At 41.6% G+C, this 21,265-nt stretch overlaps 1 protein-coding gene and 1 pseudogene across 1 annotated transcript; one reads left to right on the top strand and one right to left on the bottom strand.

The window, feature by feature from the left end:
- Positions 1 to 4,856: 4,856 nt before the first annotated feature.
- On the top strand, positions 4,857 to 7,992 carry LOC133908248 (glycosyltransferase BC10-like; annotated as a pseudogene).
- Positions 7,993 to 9,220: 1,228 nt separating this feature from the next.
- Positions 9,221 to 11,608, bottom strand: LOC133909286 (uncharacterized). Its single transcript, XM_062351648.1, has 3 exons — positions 11,180 to 11,608; positions 10,726 to 11,081; positions 9,221 to 9,871 (listed from the first exon to the last, which is right to left on the bottom strand). Exons 1-3 carry the CDS (start codon positions 11,354 to 11,356, stop codon positions 9,424 to 9,426), a joined length of 981 nt encoding a protein of 326 aa, XP_062207632.1. The 5' UTR covers positions 11,357 to 11,608; the 3' UTR covers positions 9,221 to 9,423.
- Positions 11,609 to 21,265: the final 9,657 nt, after the last annotated feature.

Raw genomic sequence — 21,265 nt, 5'->3', positions numbered from 1 at the left:
TGATCCATTACGTCAGCTTTATCTCTTTGACGGACACTAGTCAGAGGATCAAACATTGTTGCGAACAGCCGAACAATACCGGAATCGCATCTAGAAACAAACAGTATCAGAAACAGTTTGGTACTCGGTGGTCCATGTCAAGTGTCATATGCCAGAGGAAACCGTTTGGTACTCGGCGATCCGATGAACCTACAACTACGATTACGCACGCGATTCAAAAGGGAACGAGATTATCCACGCGATTTACCTAAAAAAGATAATATTTCTAGGTACATACGTAGTGTATTTTTTTCTCAAAGTGTTCTCTTAGTGTGTATCGGCTACACTCTTATAAAATATATAAGTTATAATTGATTTAATCATCTTTATCATCTATATGAGTTGATCAAACGATTACTTTTGTTATATTGTATTTTTTAACATCTTTAGATTACTATATTTTAAATCAATTTTACGTGTGTAAAATACGTAGATCGTTACAAAGTAAAATAGATTACCTTGATCCATTACGTCAGCTTTATCTCTTTGACGGACACTAGTGAGAGGATCAAACATTGTTGCGAACAATATCGGAATCGCATCTAGAAACAAACAGTATCACAAACAGCCTCTGCTACTGTCCCGGTGCCTTCTAGTTCATCCGCTATTTCTGCTGCGAGCCACATTTAGTCTTTAAGGGTGTATTTGGTTATTCATATGAGTTTTTATAGAGTTGTAATGTATATTTTGGATGAGAGGAAGTAGGTTAAGTGAGTTCATATTATGGAAAAGACTAATTAAGTGTCCGTACGTTGTAACAGAATCCACGTTTTACACGAAACAGTTTCATATATTATACGTTCACAATTATTTCGGATACATACATGCACCAAACATGTAGAGCAATTGTAATTTAGTAGCTTATCAACTTGCTAGGAATTTTTGGAGAAATTGCATGGGGTCTTTTAATCTTGAAATTAAGAAAGGAGTTAAATATTCAAAAGGTTGGCGAATCTAAATTTGACTCTACCAAGGTGATTGGAATTCCTTTTACGTAAAGATTGGGACTTAGGTTCACTGCAAATCTGGAAGGGGACGAAGCACCACTATCATTTGGGCTATATAGTGATCATTTTTTGTTTACTCTTAGATCATGACAAGTCTAACTACTAGCTTAGAGAAATAATTTATGATTATCTCACACATCACGAAATTAACATTACAGATTGCAATTCAATTTCTCTAGTGGCAGCACAATGCATCATCTCTACGCTCATATGTGATCCATAGGAGAACCCAAAAATGTATAACAATTCAAAAGCATCTAGGATTATTTTTTATGATACCTTAGACTACTCCAGATTTTTAGAACGTTACTCCAGCAGCCTTTTAGTCTGAAATATCTGCAAATAAAAAGAATACTCCATGAGGCATCTAATAAACAAAATCCACGGTCTAAAGCTAACTGAAGTGTGTTGCATTTGAAATATCTGTATCAACTTGTAGAAGAACAACTAAAATTTCTTTTTGACAAGAAAAGGAAAAAGAAGAAAGAAAGTCATTAAAAACTTTTAAGATTGTTATAAATAAACAAAATCAAACTATAACAAATAAAGAGATTAAAGCAGAGTAAGGCTTGCTTCATAGGAATATATTAGCTGCATGCAAAAACAGTCAGTTGCATGCAAAATTGTAGAAGGGCACGACATTGCACTTGATGGCTCATTAAAAAAAATAGCAATGCAAGCAAAGGCTGACAATCACAACATAAGCATAATATTAATAATGGATCAAACAAAATATTGTATGAGTTATCTACTTATCTGATTTTGGATATAACAATTAATCATACAACAAGTGCATGGAAGAATATAACAAGTAGGGAGAAGGCAATAAGACTACTAATGTTACAACACAGAGATAACAAACTGAATGTTTGCATCCAAAGCACTCGATCCAATTAAAATAGTTTACACATGGATTATGAAACATATAAAAAAGTTATAAAATTTTAGAGCAAGAGAAGACTACTATTTTAAATAGAGCATGTGGAGACGAAATGAGTTATGAGCAGTAATTTTGACCACTACGGTTCATCCGACGAGCTAACCGATCTCTAAAGGGACGGTAAGAGACTAACCGCTCTATTATAGGGTGGTAAGGGCACATGTTACTACGGTGGCAAAACCAGACTGTTTGCCAACCTTTTAGAAGATAGTAAGAGCCTAGCCGTCCTATGAGAGGACGACAGGCGTATATTTTTTAAAAGATTTCTAACTGAAGTCTATTTATTTAATATTTTCAGTTAGAAAATATAAAAATAAAAAAAAACTCACGCGGGTCGGCTGATGGGCGCGTCCCCGAGAGCAACTCTTGATACCGAACCTGCCTGGCCTAGTGCTGCCTCTCTGGGCCTGACGGACCCCGCACCACTTCCACGTGTGGGCTGCATCTGGGCAGCTGAGCTACTTTGTCTCCCGGCCTTCCCTGTTCGGCCTTCATCAACAATCTGTATGGGCTGCCCCAATTTCCCGGGCTGGACTGCTAACTTACTAAGTCAAAATTATTATTTTTATCTATTATATTATTATTTAAGTGTTAAAATAAGCCACCATGTTCGGTCTTAAAATTAATAAATTACCATGTTAATCAAAAAATAAAAGAATTTAGAACACTCATTGTTAGGAACGTCTAACAATTCGATTTACATATGTTTTGAGAAGCAAAGAATCTATATCAAATATGATTAATAAATAGCTAAATTTGGAATTAAAAATCATGAAAATTTAGCGGTTAGATTTTCATACGTTTTGGAAGAAAAATATTTAAATAAAGAGTTCAAATAAAATAAAATTAATAATACTAATTTTTAATTAAATGGTATCATGACAAAATATTACAGCTAGCCTAATCATACTATTGGTATGTGCCACCTTACTAGTTGAAATAGTTCAATTGTTTCTCAGTCCTATGTAACTTTACTCACATTCCCTCCACAGGGTAATGCTACTTCAGTGAGCAGAGTTAGTAGAACTCAAACAGCTGCTGGTCTTAAAAGAACTCAAACAGCTGCTGGTCTTAAAAAAAACTCAAACAGTTGTTTAACTAGGTGTCCTGCATGACATGAAAACTGGGGCAAAGTTCCCAAATTGTTGCGGAAATCTCGAGACAGATCGTGTAGACACTCCACATTTTCTTACGGTCCGATGGGCTGGCTTTATTATTCGTTTCTGGGTTGCGACTACAAGCTTAGCTTGCATGATCCGACCTTGTGCACCAGTGGTACATTCCTAAGAATGTCCTCGGTCTTAACAGCAATCCGTGAGTTAATTGGACAGGTTCTTGTACATACTTATCAAAGGGTCCTACTAATTCTCAGTCGATTGAAAACAGGGTATGATTCAGTCGACAAAATCAACCGTTGGATGAAGATCCAACGGTTAGATCTGTTTTCAGTTGTATTTGTCATAACGGGCCTGTCAAAAAGATCCAGTACGATGATTTATGTTAATTTTCTATTATCGGGTCTGCAAAACAGATCTATTAATCTGTTTTTGTTTATAACGAACCCGCAATGAACCCATTTATCTATTTGAGTTAAATAGGCTTGGCTTTTACAACCCAATAACAATTTGTTGTTAATGAACCCAATTGTCTGTTTGAGTTAATCAGGCTAGTTTTTCACAACCCAATAACAAAGCAAATTTATATCAGTATTGAATGAAAAACACAAGTTAATAAATCTAAAATGGATTACTATAGGCTACATAATCTGGATGATTAAGGTTATAATCTTTTGTATAATTAATAAACAAAAATGATAAGATAAGCCAAAACCTCTATGGCCCATGGAGTCAAAGTTCAAAACTAAATTAGTGAAGATTATAACACCTAGAGGTTTAGCCAATTCAGATTAAAGCATCGTACCAAAATCTAATAGAAAACATTGAGTTACCACCACATAAAGAAACAACCGTAGCAAATCAGTAGAGTAACCACTGATGAGACAGACTATCAAGAAGGAAATATGTCAGAAGAAAAACACTCCAGAATTTCGAAAAACTCACTTGTGTCCAATAATAAGCATCATAAACTAGTTTATCATAAAAGTTAAAATCCTAAGTAAGACATAAGCAGCGTACCAATAACCTCAATACCTAGTCAGCAAGCAAAAGCAGATTTCACAAATCACAATTTACAACCTTGGATAGGCATAGCCGTGAACCTTAAGACAGAAAACCTTATACCATACCTCAGTCAAGACTCAAGACAAAAAGAAAATAGACAATAGCACCATAATTAATAATTTTGCTGATCCATAATAAAGTTACAACAGTATCATTCAAAGACAGGAAAAATAGACAATGGCCTAATGACCTTTTTATGGATTGGTAAGAACAACAACAACAAAGAGACAAAGTCAACAAAATATATCACAAAGACAGACTGACAAAGTCAACAAAATATATCACAAAGACAGACTGACAAAACAAATCATTCAAATAAAGGCCGAATAATATAAGGCAATTTAAATTAAACATAAATATTGCCCATTAACAAATGAAACAAGTCTAATATGAAAAAAATAGACTTGTTTACACTTGAGGGCTGCTGAAAGAAAAAATCGAACAGGCAGAGAACTAAATAGACTTGTTTGCATTTGAGGGCTTAAAAAGAAAAAAAATAAACATGTAGATAACTAAATAGCATAGATTATATAGTACAAAATATATTCGTATTAAAACATAGAGTAGATAACTTAAAGAGGTTTAACATAAACTAGGCATCAAATAATATAAAATCCTGATGCCACAAACTACATAACTTAAGATAATATGATAACTTTGTAGGGTCTGCTGCAACATCATCAATCATCAATGACAAGCCTAGTTGACACGCCTGATAGTCATCTGAAGGCCCTCGTCATGAGGCTTATGGTAGATGTTGAAGTTGAGCACATGGTTGAAAAACACCGTGTCACAAGGCTCTTCATAGTTGGTAGTCTTATTGACAAAGAACAAACAACGATGTAGATAATTAGCATTAGCAGAAGTCTCACGGAGAATAAAGCATCTGCTGCTCCTTGGGTCAATCGCGATGTTGAAGTTGTAGTTGACACCCATAGCAAAATCAACAACAACAACAATCATCCACCTGTTTGCATGAACTTGATTGCCAGAAACTTCAAGAAGACGGTCCTGAGGTCCTTCAACAATGCCAAGGTAGCGAGCCACCAGATGGCTCACCCTAGTGCGCCTCAAACCATCCAGAGCACCAGACAGAGGACCCGTACGAGACGTCTTGCTGTAAAGTGGATGCATAAATCATTTCAAAATTTTCAGGTAACAACAAAAATATACAAACCATAAACTTGTAGTCATTTCAATAACAGCGAGGCAACAACAATATTAGAACACAACATACTTTACATAAAATAAAATAAAAAGACATATATAAACCAATAATACACACACACATATACTGATCAAAGGTGCTATGTAAACTCATGAATTTTGTACTGTAATCATACTGCATATAATATATGTGTATATATACATATATTATATGTAGTATGATTACATATACATAATATATGTAATCATATTGCACACAATCAACATGCATTTCATTACTTTTACAAAAGAGATATAAAAAAGAGAATGAATTTGATGTTTATATAAGATTTACTTACTTATATAGGAAATCACAATAAAAAAGACAATGCAAATACTATAAAAAATTCGGTATAGATCATACCTAAACAGGAAAATGTGACTGCTTCACTGAATTCAGTAGGGAAGTGAAGATATCTAGAAAAAAGAGAAAAAACACAACATATTGTCAAAACACATCGACATATTTATGTACAGTGATTAAGCATGGAAGTTTCAGAAAAGTGCAGTTACTATCAGATTTAGCATAAGTAACAAAACCCCAACAACAGTAAGAACACTACAAATAACAACATAAGAACAAGAACATGATATTAACATAAAATGAAAACTCTCTCATACCTCTATCTGCTATGGGCAATGAAACTAGCGTAGAGAAAAGAGAGAGAGAGGAGGAGAAATAAATAGAAAGAAGAAGGCAAAGAGCCAAATAGGAAGGAAGGCAAAGGGCCGGTGCGGAGATTGAAGCGTGCCGATTGATAACCGCGTTTATGAGAGAGAGCGTAGTAAACCAACCACCCGCATTACACACTGCATTAAACGCCTCCTTATCGATTCAACTACTCCTCAAACCGCTTCCTTGCCCAAATGGGTCAACGACGCCAAAGCTCCGTAAGATTACAGGCTAGATGTGTTGCATAAACCTAGCAAAACTTCCCACTCTAGAACACTAAATGACAAAAACCCAACAATGGATCTTAATTAAAAGCCCAGTTGAAATAGATGGGAGCCCAATTACTATAAAAAGACTAAAATACTCTTAACTGATCTGCAAGAAAGAACCAAGGATGCACCCAACTCGTCCTCCTGGACCAGATTGACCAAAAGATCTATCAACAATAGAGAAGAAATGAGCATAGACAAGTAGAGAAGAAATTGAAGATATGGAAGATTGGAGATGAAGAAGAAGAAAAACCAGGAAGATCCAACGTGTAGAAAGATACATTACCTGATCTCAATTTTTTTGCTACTTCACATGAACATCACAAATTTCTTCTTCTTCTTCTCATGAAAAACTTTATCTGATGAACTTTCTTCATTGGTTGATCTACGATTCATGTAGAAACAATAGTTTAACAAATTGCTAACCATAACTCTGAACAACATAATCAAATGAGTTGAACGAACTAGAAACTTGGTCATGTAAGTAACAGTTGTATGTCTGCATGTCTGACTGAATACAATGCACATAAAGTTGTACAAACTAAATGCAGGCATCACAGTTAGTCAAATTAATGAACAAATTGAATGGAAAAATATCTGAAACATGTACACTGCAATGCATATATGAATAAAATCAGCATAGAAGAACCACATACTGCAAAACATACATACAAAAGAATCAATTCTGTCGCCTGCCTACAATGAGCAAATTCTGCAATGTTTCACCGAATCATAATTGACTGAAACTAGGAAGTTGCTATTGTGAGTAATAGCTAAGTAGTATTACTGATCTAAAAAGATCTACAAGTGGTCCATTTGTTCTAGTCATTATTTAATCATATTTATCTAATTTTCTCATGTTAGGTCTTATAGCAGTGATGTCAATTATTTCTAGATATTATTCAGTCGTTTAGGTAGTCTACAATAGTTATGATGCATGGCATGAAGACCTATTCACCTCACTTTAATCAGTATTGTTGATCCTACATATTCTTTTAACTTGCGATTGCTTCGTCTGATCCTTCCTTGTCTTTCTGATTTTCTTCCATCAGCAAACTTCATTGGGCTCCGTGTCACTGATGGACGCCGAGAAGCGGCTGCTCGCGAACGCGCTGCTCGACTTCTCCAACGAGCGGTTTGTCCTCTCCGAGAGCTGCAGACAGGTGCACAACTTCTCGACGGTCTACGAGTACCTGGTCGACTCGCATCACAGCACTACCGGAACAACAAGCAATGCCGCAACCGGTACAGCCCCCGCATGGCGCCGGACATCACGCTGCGGCAGTGGCGGGAGGGCTCCCAGTTGTTCGAGCTCAGCCGGGACATCGCCACGAGCATCCTGACGGACACCAGGTACTACCCTCTGTTCCGGAGGCACCGCCGGCCGTCGTGCTACCCCGACGAGCACTACGTCCAGGCGTACGTGATCATGCGCCACGGCGCGCGCAACTCGAACCGCACCGTCACGTACGTCGACTGGTCCAGGGGAGGTCCGCACCCGGCGATGGACGGCGCAAGGGATGTCACGCCGGAGCTGATCCAGAGCATCAGGACGAGCGAAGAGCCCTGCATGTACAACTCTCGGCCGACATCGACCTGCTACCTGATCGCGAGGAAGTTTGCGCCCAACGTGTTGGCGCCGCTGCTCAACGTCTCGTCGACGGTCATGCAGTACTAATTTTTTTGCCGTTGACAGACACCCAGAGTTTGCAACTTCAGATTACACGTTAGTCAGGAATCAGCTGTAAGTCTGTAACACTGTTGATGAACAAACTTACAAACATGCATGGCTCATTTGCCGCCATCTTGTCGAATTTGCTACAGCAGAATGTGAAAAAGCAGGTACGGCATCAGCGGCACAGCACAGTGGCTGATCAACCCCAGGCATATGATATCTGGTTGTCCCATGGCATTCGTGCTGCAGCACCCACTTGCACTGCACCAAGTTGCTGCCTGCCAAATGCCAATTGGCATTGAACCACCACTGCCTGCAACAGGTTTGTTTTGGTTGTGCTTTCTCGTCAAGGAACACCAGGGCCCCAACATCAGTTGGGGAGCTCGCGCTGCGCCAACCATTCCAGCTCGTTCTCTGCTTTGTGATCCAACAACTAGATCATTGCATTCAATTTCCGCAATTCACTCGAGTACAAGCGGTTCATGGTTGTGGTCCAACTAATCGATTTCTTTTCAAGATCGGGAAGGCTTTGCTGGCCCAAGAAATGGCCCATCAGCACAGCAGTGCAAACTGCAAAGACTGTGCTAGTCTTTTTTTTGTCCTCTTCTACTCAGCAATGTAGTATATGAACACATACGCAAACTCACACCACCCTCACCCACTCACACCAACGCATACCACTATGCACACGCTAGACCTATAAACTATATACACACGGTATGAAAGACTTACGAAGCCACAAGCTTCGCTAGCAATGGGGACGTTGCACTACCACTTAAGACATAGGCGCGAGAGAGGCACGAACAATTCGGGGAAAGACCCCAGTGAGCACGAGCGTCTAGCAGCGTGCACACTGGCAGCCCTTGTCAACTGCGCTACGAGCAGTGCTAGTCCTGAATCCTTTCAGGTATCAGCATAATTCAGCAACCTGTCATTGGCACAATAGCTGGGAAAAAGCACAAAGTGGAGCAGCAAATTCTCAGCCAAGGGGATTAGGGAAAGGTGTCATTGGCAAACACTGCATGGCAGGTGATGATACGATCACCAATCAGGCAGAGCATTGTACCAGCTTCTACCAAGTTGCAAAAGACAAAAGGCCTGGAGGGCAGATGGCTTAGCAGCTGGAAGTGGCATTTGTACAATGCATTTAGGCTACACTTTGAAATGGTTAAATGTAATGGATGAAGTGAAAGTAATCAAACGACTGCTACGGACAAAAGGGGGGGGGGGGGGGGGCAAGATCTCTCATCAGAATAAACAAATACAGGATACAGCTCATGCCACGAGCATGTGAGTATCCACAGAAGCCTTGGCTCACGTTTCATATATAAAAAACCTGTATGTACAACGACGTCTCTCTTTACGTACTCACGCTCTCTGAGTATTAACACAAGGCCAAGAAAACTTGATATGGCTGGACCCGGAAATACAACCTCAGCAGCATCCTTCCAGGATCTCAGCAAGGCCGTTGCGCTGCTCATCAGTTAGCTCCTTGGGGAAGACGATCTCAAACTTAACCTTCAGATCACCCCGCGCGCCTTTCTGTTCGACGATGGGCATCCCTTCCCCTTTGATGACCTTCTCATATCCGGGGTAGATGATTTCGTCCTGAAATGAGCAGCTCACCTTCTTGCCACTGAGAAGCCTGAATGAGAAGGACCAACCGGTGAGCGCGCTCGCCAACGGCACCTCGGCTTTCAGCACCAGATCATTGCCCACTCTCTTGAACATCGGGTGCTTCTTCTCGGATATGGTAAAGATCGCATCGGCCGGTAGGCAACCCGGTCTCTCGCCCCCCATACCTTCGAACGTGATCTTATTCCCTTTCTTCCACCCTGGTTTCACCAGAACCACCTGAGTCACCTCCTTCTTGACAATTGACCTGTCCGAAACACGAGCCAGTCAGTGAGTGTGATTAGTCTAGCAATAGCAATACTCCAAGACTGAGTAGGAGGAGGAAGGAAGCTCAGGAGTCACTGTCTCTGAAATCTCCTAGGCCACCACCCTCACATGTAAAAACTAAAAAGAATTATGAATACTTCCTATCGTTCAAAGGACCACTTCATTGCCAGATAATATATCCAAGCTGAGGTATTAAAGGCCTCTAACAAACACGCATACACATATGTGGCAAAGAAAGCATCTCGAAGCCTTAGAATTATCTCCTCAAGATATGATCCTAGCTAGCACTTAACCCGGTTCAAAAACATTGTTATCATGGCTTGTGTTTGGTTGGATAATCTTGCAAGAATAGCATAGATACCCGCAAGGAAAAAAGGCTCACACCAGAGGGCACTCGTGTAAAGGTTTCATGGCTATGTTCCAAAGTAAGCTAGATATTCCACTGACAAATGCAACCTGTAAAAGTAGTCACCCCACTGTAAAACAGAAGTGCTCGCGCCATAGCATGAAAAAGCAGAAAGCGACTGTGCTGGTTTACTGCTCATTGAGCATTTCCAAACAGTCCAGCGAATTGGGGCACAAAGTGGAATGTATGTCGCTGTCAGAATGAATTCTGAATTCTTGCCTACCCTCAAGTATCCAAGCATCGATTCATGGTTAAAACTGAATTCATATCAAAACTGTTCTGCTTTGATTAAATTATACTTTTTATCTTTGAGAAAAAATCCGATGACAAGCAACTGCTCGTCGGATTTCAGGTAAGGTTTCAATCAATCTCTTTCATGGATTAGGTGTAGCCGCGTCCAAAAGGAAGGGAAAAAAGAAAACAAGTACCCATTCTTGGTGACGACGTCGTGGTTGAATTTGACCTCCTTCTTGCATCCGCGGCAGAGTTCCTCGAGGGTGCACTCGAGCTTGCGCTCCAGCGGCGGCGCCTTGCGCATGATGGAGCTGGAGAATTCGGCGAAGGTGCGCCGCCCACCCGAGTTGCCGGAGCTGTACACCTTCTTGAACTCCCTCGCCGGCGTGCCGGGCGCGCTCCGGATGCCAAAGTCGTCATTGCGTGTCCTCTCCATGCGTGATCCGACCCCGAGGCCGACGCCGCCGAACGCCCCTGCTGACCTCTCGCCCGCCCGGCCGTCGTTGCACAAGCCGAACACCGCCCTGTTCTCCTGTTGGTCCAGGAGCGCCTGCGCAAGAAACCGACGCGGCGAGAACGACGTCACGACACGATGCATAATTCGCCAACAACGCACGCGTGAGTCGTCGGAAATGCCATCGCGCTCACCTCGTAGGCCTCGGTGATGGCCTTGAACCGCGCCTCGGCCTCGGGCTTGGACGACGGCGGGTGCTTGTCCGGGTGCCATTTCTTGACGAGGTTCTTGTACGCGGCGCGGATTTCCTGCGGCGAGGTGTCCTTGTGGATGCCGAGGATCTTGTGGTACAACTCGGGCGGGTTCCCCATCTGAGGGGGCGGGAATATGTTGTTCTTGGGGGCGGCCTCGGAGGAAAGCAAGACGCAGGGAGAGCAAAACTGGGAGGACCGGAGGGGAGAGAAATGAGGAATGGTGTGGTGGGTGGTTAAGGGTGGCAAAGAGAGAGGGAGAGGGCGAGAGCAGAAGTAGAGTGAGCGAGAGAGGACTGGCTTTTATGTAGGGTCATTTATCTGAACTAGTTTTTAACGAAAGAAAATGAGCAAGGGAGTGGAATAGTGGATGTGTGTGTGAGAGAGTGAGAGAGAGAGTCTTGGGGTGTGAATTGTGAAATGGAGGGTACTAGTCGTCGTACATGTGGGGCCATGGAAGGCATGAGATGAATTGTTGGCAATGGACATGGACTAGGACTGAAAGGGGCAAAGGGCCAAGGGAGCAAGAAGAGAGGCCAAACGATGTGATCGTGTGAGATTTGTAGCTTTCCGTTTGCACTTGCGCTGTTGCACGATGTTAACTTTTGGAGCAAGGTAGGAAGAACAAAAAGGTCTCTATTATTAGTGGCGATATTGGTGGAAGGAGAGAGAGAGAGAGGACATTCTGATGATCATGTAGTTGTGCAAGTTTGCAATAACAACAATTAAAACTTTGAATTGTTAGGTGTATATGGTGAAGTAAAAACAATCTAGTATGGCATAGAGATGGACAAGCGCCAATTATGACGTAATAAACTACCAGGTCATGTCAGCGAATTAAGACATTTTCTTTTGCACAAGTAAATATTGTGTTATATCTGTAGTAGTGTACTCTATCTGTCCATCTATTGGGCATAATAGACATATATATAGTTGTTCGTAGTATCTAAAATAATAAATTACCCTCATTGAATGCTTTAGTTACTAATCACACTTTTATTCCCACGTGCACAAGGCCTTGTGCATGCATGATACTGAAGTTTTTTTAATAATATTATTTTATTGGAGAATTGCAAAAATAATATTCAAATTCACAAATTTGTAAGAATATGTGCTTATCGGCATTCTGTGTGCCGACATCTTACGTGGCAGTAGGCTCGGGGTCCTGTCGGCACTCTGCCGAGAGGCGATGAGCCCAGACTTGGGTCTATGCCACGTCAGATATCTCGGTTCCGGCCAAAGACCTGTCGGCACTTGGAATATTGATAGACCTATAATAATTAGGCGGTCGCCGATTTCCCTCCTGACCTTTCGTCTTCCACACACACGGGTGCGAGAGGCTGTGGCGGCGTGCGGTGAGGCTTGCAGAGCGCGGGGGCAAGGCAGCTCGGCTCAGGGAGCCGGCGACAAGCGATATTGCAGCCGGTGATAGTCTTTTAAGGATTACAAAATGTAGGTAGAAAAATAGGTAGAGAGAAATTAGATAATTTAGGATTAGAGATAGAAAATTGTGGATTAGAGATATTTGTTTAGAAATATAGGTAGAAAAATTTAGAATATTAGTGAGAATTTATGATTAGAGATCTAGAGATTCAGATTAGGAAATGTAGATAGAAAATTTAGGATTAGAGAAATTTAGATATAAACATAGGCATAGAGACATATACTTACAGTAGAGAAAGAAATATAGAAAATTGAGAGACATAGGAATTGCAATAGAAATGTAGAATATGTAAAGTAGAAAAGTTGCAATGGAGCATGTTCAAAAATTTGAAAGTAGAGCATAATTTTTAGAGTAGGAATAATTTTGATATGATATAGTAGAACATAAAGTAAATATAGTATAATGTAGGTAGAAAATTAGTTCTGAATCAAAATTTGTTAAATTTCAAAAAAAAAAAATAGATTGACAATTCATTGGTAACAACAAATTTGGAATATGATTGTTACGATACATTTAGATTGCATATTTAGAATGTATTATGTAATAGTAATTAATTTCGATTTAGTAGAAATCTAGGATTACAATATTTAGGGGAATTTATAAAATTAGACGAGAATGTTTGCAGTAGTAATTAGATATTGGTGAAAAATATAGGTATAGAATTTAGAGACTATATAAGAATTTGCGGTATATTTAAAATTAGATTTGTCGGTTGGAATATTTAGGTAGCTGGACACAAGATTTGTTAGCGTTTTATAGTGATATTAGTATAATTTGTAAGGTAATTAGAGTTAATGTAGCTAACAGAATATTGGTATTGTATGTTGAATTAGAGATGTCGACTGTAGTGAGGTTCAAGATTTTTTATGGTCCTAGATATGTCATGCATCTGACAGTGAGTGGATTTAAGTAACTTCCCGTATGTGGACATATAATTGAATAGTCCAGGAAAGATGAGATGGGCCCAAGTGTTAGATTGATTGTATAATATGCTGCAACTTAGTCTAGCATATCAGCGGCCGACGATGAAGGTTCTCATTCCTAGACACCGCAAAACCGGGTGGTAGTGGGAGCTTATATGTTCCAATCAATGGTAGCAATTTATGTCACTGGAGTTGTGATGGGTTTTCTTTTGCACTGCATCCTTGTAGAAGTAAGCGTTTTTTATCCGACAGAAGCCAACCCTAGCACCGTAGAAGCTGTTGGTGAAAATGTTGTCGATGAGGAGGAGCAAGAGAGTGTGGTTTTGGATGTTCCCTTACAGGCTAGTGCACCAGTTGAGGTAGAGACGACAAAAGAAGAACATAACGAGGCTGAAGATAATCAAGCCATGATGCTTATTGATCAAGGGGAGCAGAACGAGGCACTTGTGGACCAGATGGAGGTAGATGACGACGAGTTTCGCATATTTATGGACTCAGCTACTGGAATTTCAGAGGAATGGATGAATTTTGCATGGCAGAATTTGATAGTGAATGATGGACACAAGTCAGCATAGGAGTATGATTCCATCATGGTGACCAAAGGGCAGATATTTCATGACAAGGTCCATCTGCAGCATGCAATGAAGAGATGATGTTTCTTGGAGAAGAAGGAGTTCGAGGTGGTTATTTCCTATCCTCAGACATACGGCGCGAAATATTTAGCTGAAGGTTGCACGTGACGAGTCCATGGATTCCTATCGACCCACTTGAGGGGCAGCATCCATGATGGCTACCACAGCCAGGTACTCACATATTGCAAAACTAAAATACAACTATATGTCGTTTACCACTTAAGAATTTTTCCTTCTTTTCTAGTCTCTGCCACCACTAAGCGACGTCATACAGTGGATCAATATTGTGCAGAGTTAAGCAGATGTGTTCCTCTTGCATAGCCAATATTGGGTGGCATAGAGATGATTCCATAAAATAGAAGCCAACAAGAGGAGTGAGGCAACCAGTAAATGCCTACAGGAGGAACATCGGAAGAGGAGAGAGGAGCAGAACTGCCTCAAAACGGAGGCATGTGAGGCAGATAGGGAGCGAGAGCATGAGAGGGCACGTCGGGCTTGTGAAGTTGGACCTAAGGCGGGGAGAAAGTGAAAGTACCCAAACAACACTTAATCTGTCAGTAATAATCGGCTACTTTTAATTTTCTAAGTCATGTTAGGTTTAGAAACAGTACATATCTAGGTTGCTTTCAAAATTGTACCTTACATAGCAGTGTCGTCATTATTTTTTTGTATGTGGGTTCTTTATATTCCTTATGACATGTTAGGTTTGTCATCGGTACATGTTTATTAGGCATGTTAGAGTCGGTGTATGCCCTATGGTGCTTCACACAATTTAACATTTCAATATTATAAGCGGTATTATTTAGTACACTGAATTTTGCTCTGGATGTGCCTCATTAAATACATAATTCTTTCCAAATTAAAAAACCACTAAAAACAAGAAAATTAAAAGAATGGTCACCTGTCAGCATTCCAGGAGCCGACAGGCATGTTGGCTATCACCTGGCCCAACAACCCTATCAGTTTCTACCAGAGGGCCTATCCTGTTCGGCAGCACATGCTTACCAATAGGCCCTCTGGCACATTATCACGTAGGCTATCGGCACGCGAAGTGCAAATAGGTCACTTATCGGTAATCCACATGTCGACAGGTACCTATTCTTACAATTTTGTGAATTTGGTTATTAATTTTGCAATCTTCTAATAAAATAATATTATTAAAAATTCCATGATACACATGCCAACAAATAGAGCCAGCTTCGCGATATTAATTCCTTTATCTTTTATTTGGTGTGTATTTTTTTGTGCAAAAGGAAACTATATTGAAAATTTAGCACAATACATCCCAACTGAGATTGTTTAATTTGTCATCTTATCTTGAAGTGGGCAATAATAAAGGATTTGTGATATGAAATTCCATTACTAGAATTTTTTAGTTATTTTTATGAAACAATAAGATCGTCCCATACTAGTTATGTATTAAAATTAAAATAAATATAGTAATATTTTAAGTTATTATTATCTTACTATTACTAATTAGAGGCTTCTTTTAGAGCATCCAAGTTAATCGTTAGACAATACGCGCTAAAAAAGGAGATAAATCCTAGAAATTCTCACAAAAAAGCAAAATATCATATCATTGTTTTGATGGACTCTAATCATCATTGACGATAATAGAAATTGGTTCCATCATGTTTCTAAATTATCCACCTTGCCATTATCAAAAAATTAACCCAAAGTACCACAATACATACTTCTAAGTTACCCACCTCCGCCATTATGAAAACATTAACCCAAAGTACCCTCAATAGTTGCTTCTAAATTAACCACATATGTCATTATAAAAAACTAACCAAAAGAACCCCAATACCTACTTCTAATTTACCATATCTACCATTATAAAAAAATTAACCCAAAATGCCGCTTTACAACGTTTCGTATGCTTTTCACCTAAACATTAATTTAGGTCTTTCTCTCTGAATTATGCCGTGAAGTTCAGAGATAAACTAAAAAATAAAAGAAATATTATACCATGGACGGCCACACACGTATTAATGACGTGAAGAAAAAATAACTTTGCATAAGGAAACATGGTCAATATACGCACATCAATCACACCTGAATCCTAAATCATAGGTATTTCACAAAGTGGGCGCACGGCTTCAAATCATAGTAACTTATAACGGTGAATCCATCAAAAGTTAGTGAGGGATTAGGAACACTAAAGTACGTATAAAGGATTAGGAACGAGAGAATCTAAATCATTAGACATTTTTTTCTCATGAAAAGAATCATAATAGTGGAAATGATCGGGTAGTGCTTTCTTCGGATTTCGATCTAGAGGGTCCTGGTCTCCTTTCTCATCTCCGGTTGCTTTCACCATCGATGAACATCGAAACCAGAGCCAAATCCTCCTAGCCAATCGACAAGAGACACCAAACATTGGAACTCCTGCAAGATCCAATGCCCTGTGATTCCAGACAAGACACATCTAATCCGATGAAAGATCATTGACCATCTCCTCATCGGTCAAAATAGAGGAACAAATAATCTGATGATGCAGCCTTCAAAACTTAAAAGCAGCAACCCAGAAGCACCATTCATTGTCGCCAACGATGCAGAAGAACAAACCATCAAAGGGGATGATAGATCAGACTCCCACCCCATGCAAAAAAGATGGAGATACACTAACCTCTAGAGCGCATCACCTGGGATCTTGTTGAAGCCATCACCATCATCATCTCCATCATCGAAACTACCATGAAGTGAATTTATTTTATTCCTTCACACCTCGTCTTCCCTGGAGTCTAGCATATATGCTTTGTGGCGACAGTTGATAGATATATATAGAGGGAGGATCCCGTGGTTCAGACGCGCTATGATCGTACTCTGTTACGCACCACGATCAGACTCTTAATCGACACGATTTTCATATATTTATCTGTATGCCCATACAGTAAAAAGAATAAAACAACAAAAGGAGGCTACACCTGCACAAGCAACTAGACCCAATTTTAGCGGACCATTCATGCATGTGCCGTGCGCATGCACACTCGGCCTTGGCCATGGACCGGGTCTCCTAGTCTTCTCGTCCATACATGCTAATTGGGTGGAAAAGAGAATCCCTTATAAGTTAGTTTCCCTTCATCTCCACTAGCAATATGAGACTAAAAGATACATACCCACCTCTACATGGTTAGATCAAGGTGACCCTCTGCCATCATTTTTGTTATTTTTTGTTGCTGATTCCTTGTCGGCCCTTATCCAGGATACAATGGCAACGAGAGGTTTAGTACCGGTGTCTATTTGTCCATCAGTACCAGTGGTGTCACACCTGTTGTTTGTGGACAATAGTTTGCTATTTTTTAAGGCGTCAGCAGATCGAACAGGTATTGTGCAAGATGTGTTACATCGTTATGTAGTTGGCACAGCTTATAAACCCAACCAAGTGCACCACTTTCTTTGGGGATTCTTGTACTGCTGAAACTCAGGAAGGGGTGAAAGGAGTGATTGGGGTACAACTTTGAAGATCACTACTTGGGACTGCCTGTACCAGAGGGGAGAATGAACAGAGGCAAGTTTCAGACTTTGCAAGCAAAATTTAGTAAGAGGCTTGTAGATTGGGGAGAAAAGCAACTGGATATTGGAGGCAATGATATACTAATAAAATCAGTCACGTAGGCCATACCGACATATGTGTTGAGTGTCTTTAAATTGTCGGTGTCGGTATGTGATGATCTGACTCGTATGGTACGTAGTTACTGGTGGGGTGTGGAGAAAGGTAAGAATAAGACACATTGGATTGGATGAGACAAATTAATACTCCCAAAAAATCAAGGTGGTCTAGGCTTCTGTCGGTGTATCAAGAACCGGGGGTAAGTCCCGGGAGAAGGTGCTCGGGGCCATAGTCATTGGTCCCCGAGCACCCCAGTTCCCCGATGATCCGCGGAGTCTAAGTACCGGGAAGAAAGGTGCTCGAGCCGGTGCTTGGTCACCCCCGAGCACCCTAGTCCCCCGATGATCAGAGGAGCTAAAGTTCCGGGAGAGAGTGCCCGGGGCTGCGGGCAGTAGCCCCCGAGCACTCGGTTCCCCGAGGTTCCACGCAAAGAGTGCTCGGGAGAGAGTGCTCGGGGCTGCACGTGGCAGCCCCCGAGCACTCGGTTCCCCGAAGGTTCGTATAAGACTGCTCGGGGAGGTGAATAGTACCCCCGAGCACCCGGTACCCCGAGGACAAGGATAGGCATTCTCGGGAGAGAGTGCTCGGGGACGTGAACAGTACCTCCGAGCACTTGGTGCCCCGACGACTCAGAAAGGCATCCGAGGGGCCCACCGATGAGGTGTCCGCCAGTCAGAGGTCCGAGGCCGCATTTAATGAGCGTGCGTGGCCTGACACATCCAACTGCTCCCGCCGCAGTGTCAGTTCCTGCCATGCTTTGGCAGAGGGGCGTGGGGCTATTAATTGCACGGATCCCGTCCCGTATCACCCGTATCATCGCAAGGATCGCGTTCCGTCTGCCGCCCTACTGTGGCAGAGGAACAAGACAGGGCGGGCACGCCGGGTTGCTATGCGGCTGCCCGGTGGGCCCTCTCCATGGCGCACGTTGCCAGGGCGTTTATAGTGATAGGTGACCGGGCGTGCGGCGTTTTTCCACCCTCCGGTCACTTCACCCAGAATAAATGATGACGCCTTTCCCAGTGATGACGTCTTGGAACTTGTGCCCCCTCCTTCCCGTTCGGGGTATGTCTCAGCCGGCGAATGCTTAAAAGAGCCGGCTACGCAGAAGAAAAGGGAGGGCTAGCTGGATCGGGAGAGAGGACGGAGAACCCGAACAAGAGCGACAGGCATCCAAGCATCAAGAACCGAACCATAGACGAACACAAAGCACAAGACCAGAGCGTAGTTCCAGCCAAAGAACAGGGAGCCTCAAGCTCTTAGTTAGATCATATTTCTTGTAACCAGCAACATCTTTGAGGACAGTTATTGCATCCATACAGGAGTAGGGTATTACGCCCCCGTGCGGCCCGAACCTGTCTAAACTCCGGTGCATTTACTTCTTTTTGCACTAGGTCATCATCCCCCACCACCGGCCGTTGCATTTACTCTCATTCATTTCTCCGACGAACTTATTCAGGATCATCCCCCGGCCGAATCTCTAAAAAGGGGTCTCTCGGGATCCCTGCGACAGGAGTTAATCCTCCGACAGCTTCCGAGACATGCGCCTCTTTAACCAGGCTCTGCTTGCCAGACAAGCCTGGAGATTGATCGATCAACTGGAGAGCTTGTGTGCTAGGTTATTAAAGGCAAAATACCATGTTTATGGGTAGTCCCTCAACATTTGGCATGGTATTGAGTATGGACTTGAGCTGTTAAAAAAGGGAGTCATCTGGATAATTGGGGATGGAAAGACAGTGAGATTCTGGTGTGATCCATGGATACCAAGGGGTGTTTCTAGACGTCCTTTGTCTGTACAAGGGAGATGCAGACATAATAGAGTGAAAAACATCTTATTGTAAGATGGTTCTTGGAATGAGGAGAGGCTCAACGAATTTCTAATACCGGAAGATGTGGAGGAGATCCTAAAGATTAAAGTGTCACAAAGATTGCTTGATGATTTCATCGCCTGACACCCTAAGAAAGACGGTGTTTTTCAGTCAGAAGTGCATACCATTTAGCGGTTGTAGAACATTTAAAGGAGAATGGAGGTATTTCATCTAGTGATCGACTACCAGGTGATAGGCCGATTTGGAAGATGTTGTAGCAAATTGCAGTACCGCAGAAGGTTAAATTTTGTGCATGGAAGCTTTTGGTGGGATGCTTACCAACGATGCAATTCAAACAGTCACGCCACCTGGAAGTCTCAAATCAATATACCCGATGCGGCATGGGAGTGGAGGATACCTTTCATGCGGTAATTACTTGCCCTAATGCACGTGCAGTTTGGGAGGCTATGAGGGAAGTGCGGTCGTTGCCAGACCATCATGACCTAATAAATATAGGGCCGGAGTGGCTCTTCCAGGTGCTGGTGCGAATTGGTGATGAGGAATGAATGCAAGTGTTAATGATTATATGGAGAAATTGGCAATTGTGCAATGATACGGTTCATGATAACAAGACAACGCATATTGAAGCAACAAGGAAGTATAAGTCTGGCTATCTGGATTCACTGCTTCAAATCCGACAAAATGACGGTCGTGATCTAGTAAAGGGGAAAGGGGTGCTTACCGATGGAAAAGTTCAGAAAGTTAAGAAGAGTTTTAGTGACCTAGTTAATGATCCTTCGTGGCCTCCTCCGGCAGATGGATGGATATCGGTGTCAGTTGATGGGTCCTTTAATGATCGGGATCAGAATGCAAGAACAGGGGTAGTAATTAGAGATAGTGTTGGCCAGTATATTCTATCTGCCTGTCGCTACTTGCCACAATGTTCGGATGCCTTTGAAGCTGAACTTTTCGCTGTAAAAGAAGGAATTTAGGTGGCCTTTCACTACACCGCTCAGTCGATCATCTTTCAGACTGATTGTGCTATGCTTTTAAAGGTATTGAAGGGTTCGAAAGAAGATAGATCACACCTTGAACAAATTGTCACAGAGGTGAAGGAGTTGATCAATGAACAACGAGAGCTAGTACTTGTGAAGCTAAAGCGAAATCAAAATAGGGTTCCAGATTCTTTAGCTAACTTATTTAGATTAGAACACCTGACCGATTTATGGTTACTAAGATATTTCTAGTACTTTAATAGATTTAATGATTGCGGATTGTAATACTATTCTCTGAGTAATAAAGCTCCCGTCTTGATAAAAAGAGGAGCTCCATGGAACCGTGCGCCGTGCGCGTGCGACCACGAGATGCGTTGCTGGCAACTTACGGTCAGGGAGACTGGAGAGCCGGTCGTGTTATGCTCTCACAGTATTTGCATCACAACGCATGATTTGATCCGCTGCTGCCTGCAGGTGATGAGGTGAATGATTGATTGACAAATCTGTCATATATATTAAAGGCTTAGAATCGGAAGCCAAACAGGATCAAGTTAATATAGCTACGGTTAGTGTGGGTCTCGCGTATGTGTATGTATATATAGATATATGTATGT

The sequence above is a fragment of the Phragmites australis genome, chromosome 2 (assembly GCF_958298935.1).
Source record: "Phragmites australis chromosome 2, lpPhrAust1.1, whole genome shotgun sequence".
NCBI lineage: Eukaryota > Viridiplantae > Streptophyta > Magnoliopsida > Poales > Poaceae > Phragmites > Phragmites australis.
This window is presented reverse-complemented; position numbering and strand designations above follow the sequence as displayed.

Coding starts and splice junctions, on each gene's coding strand:
- LOC133909286 (XM_062351648.1), bottom strand. CDS start 11,356: ATGGGGAACCCGCCCGAGTTGTACCACAAGATCCTCGGCATCCACAAG. Junction 11,082..11,179: donor CCATCACCGAGGCCTACGAG/GTGAGCGCGATG, acceptor TTTCTTGCGCAG/GCGCTCCTGGACCAACAGGA. Junction 9,872..10,725: donor GACGTCGTCACCAAGAATGG/GTACTTGTTTTC, acceptor TGTTTCGGACAG/GTCAATTGTCAAGAAGGAGG.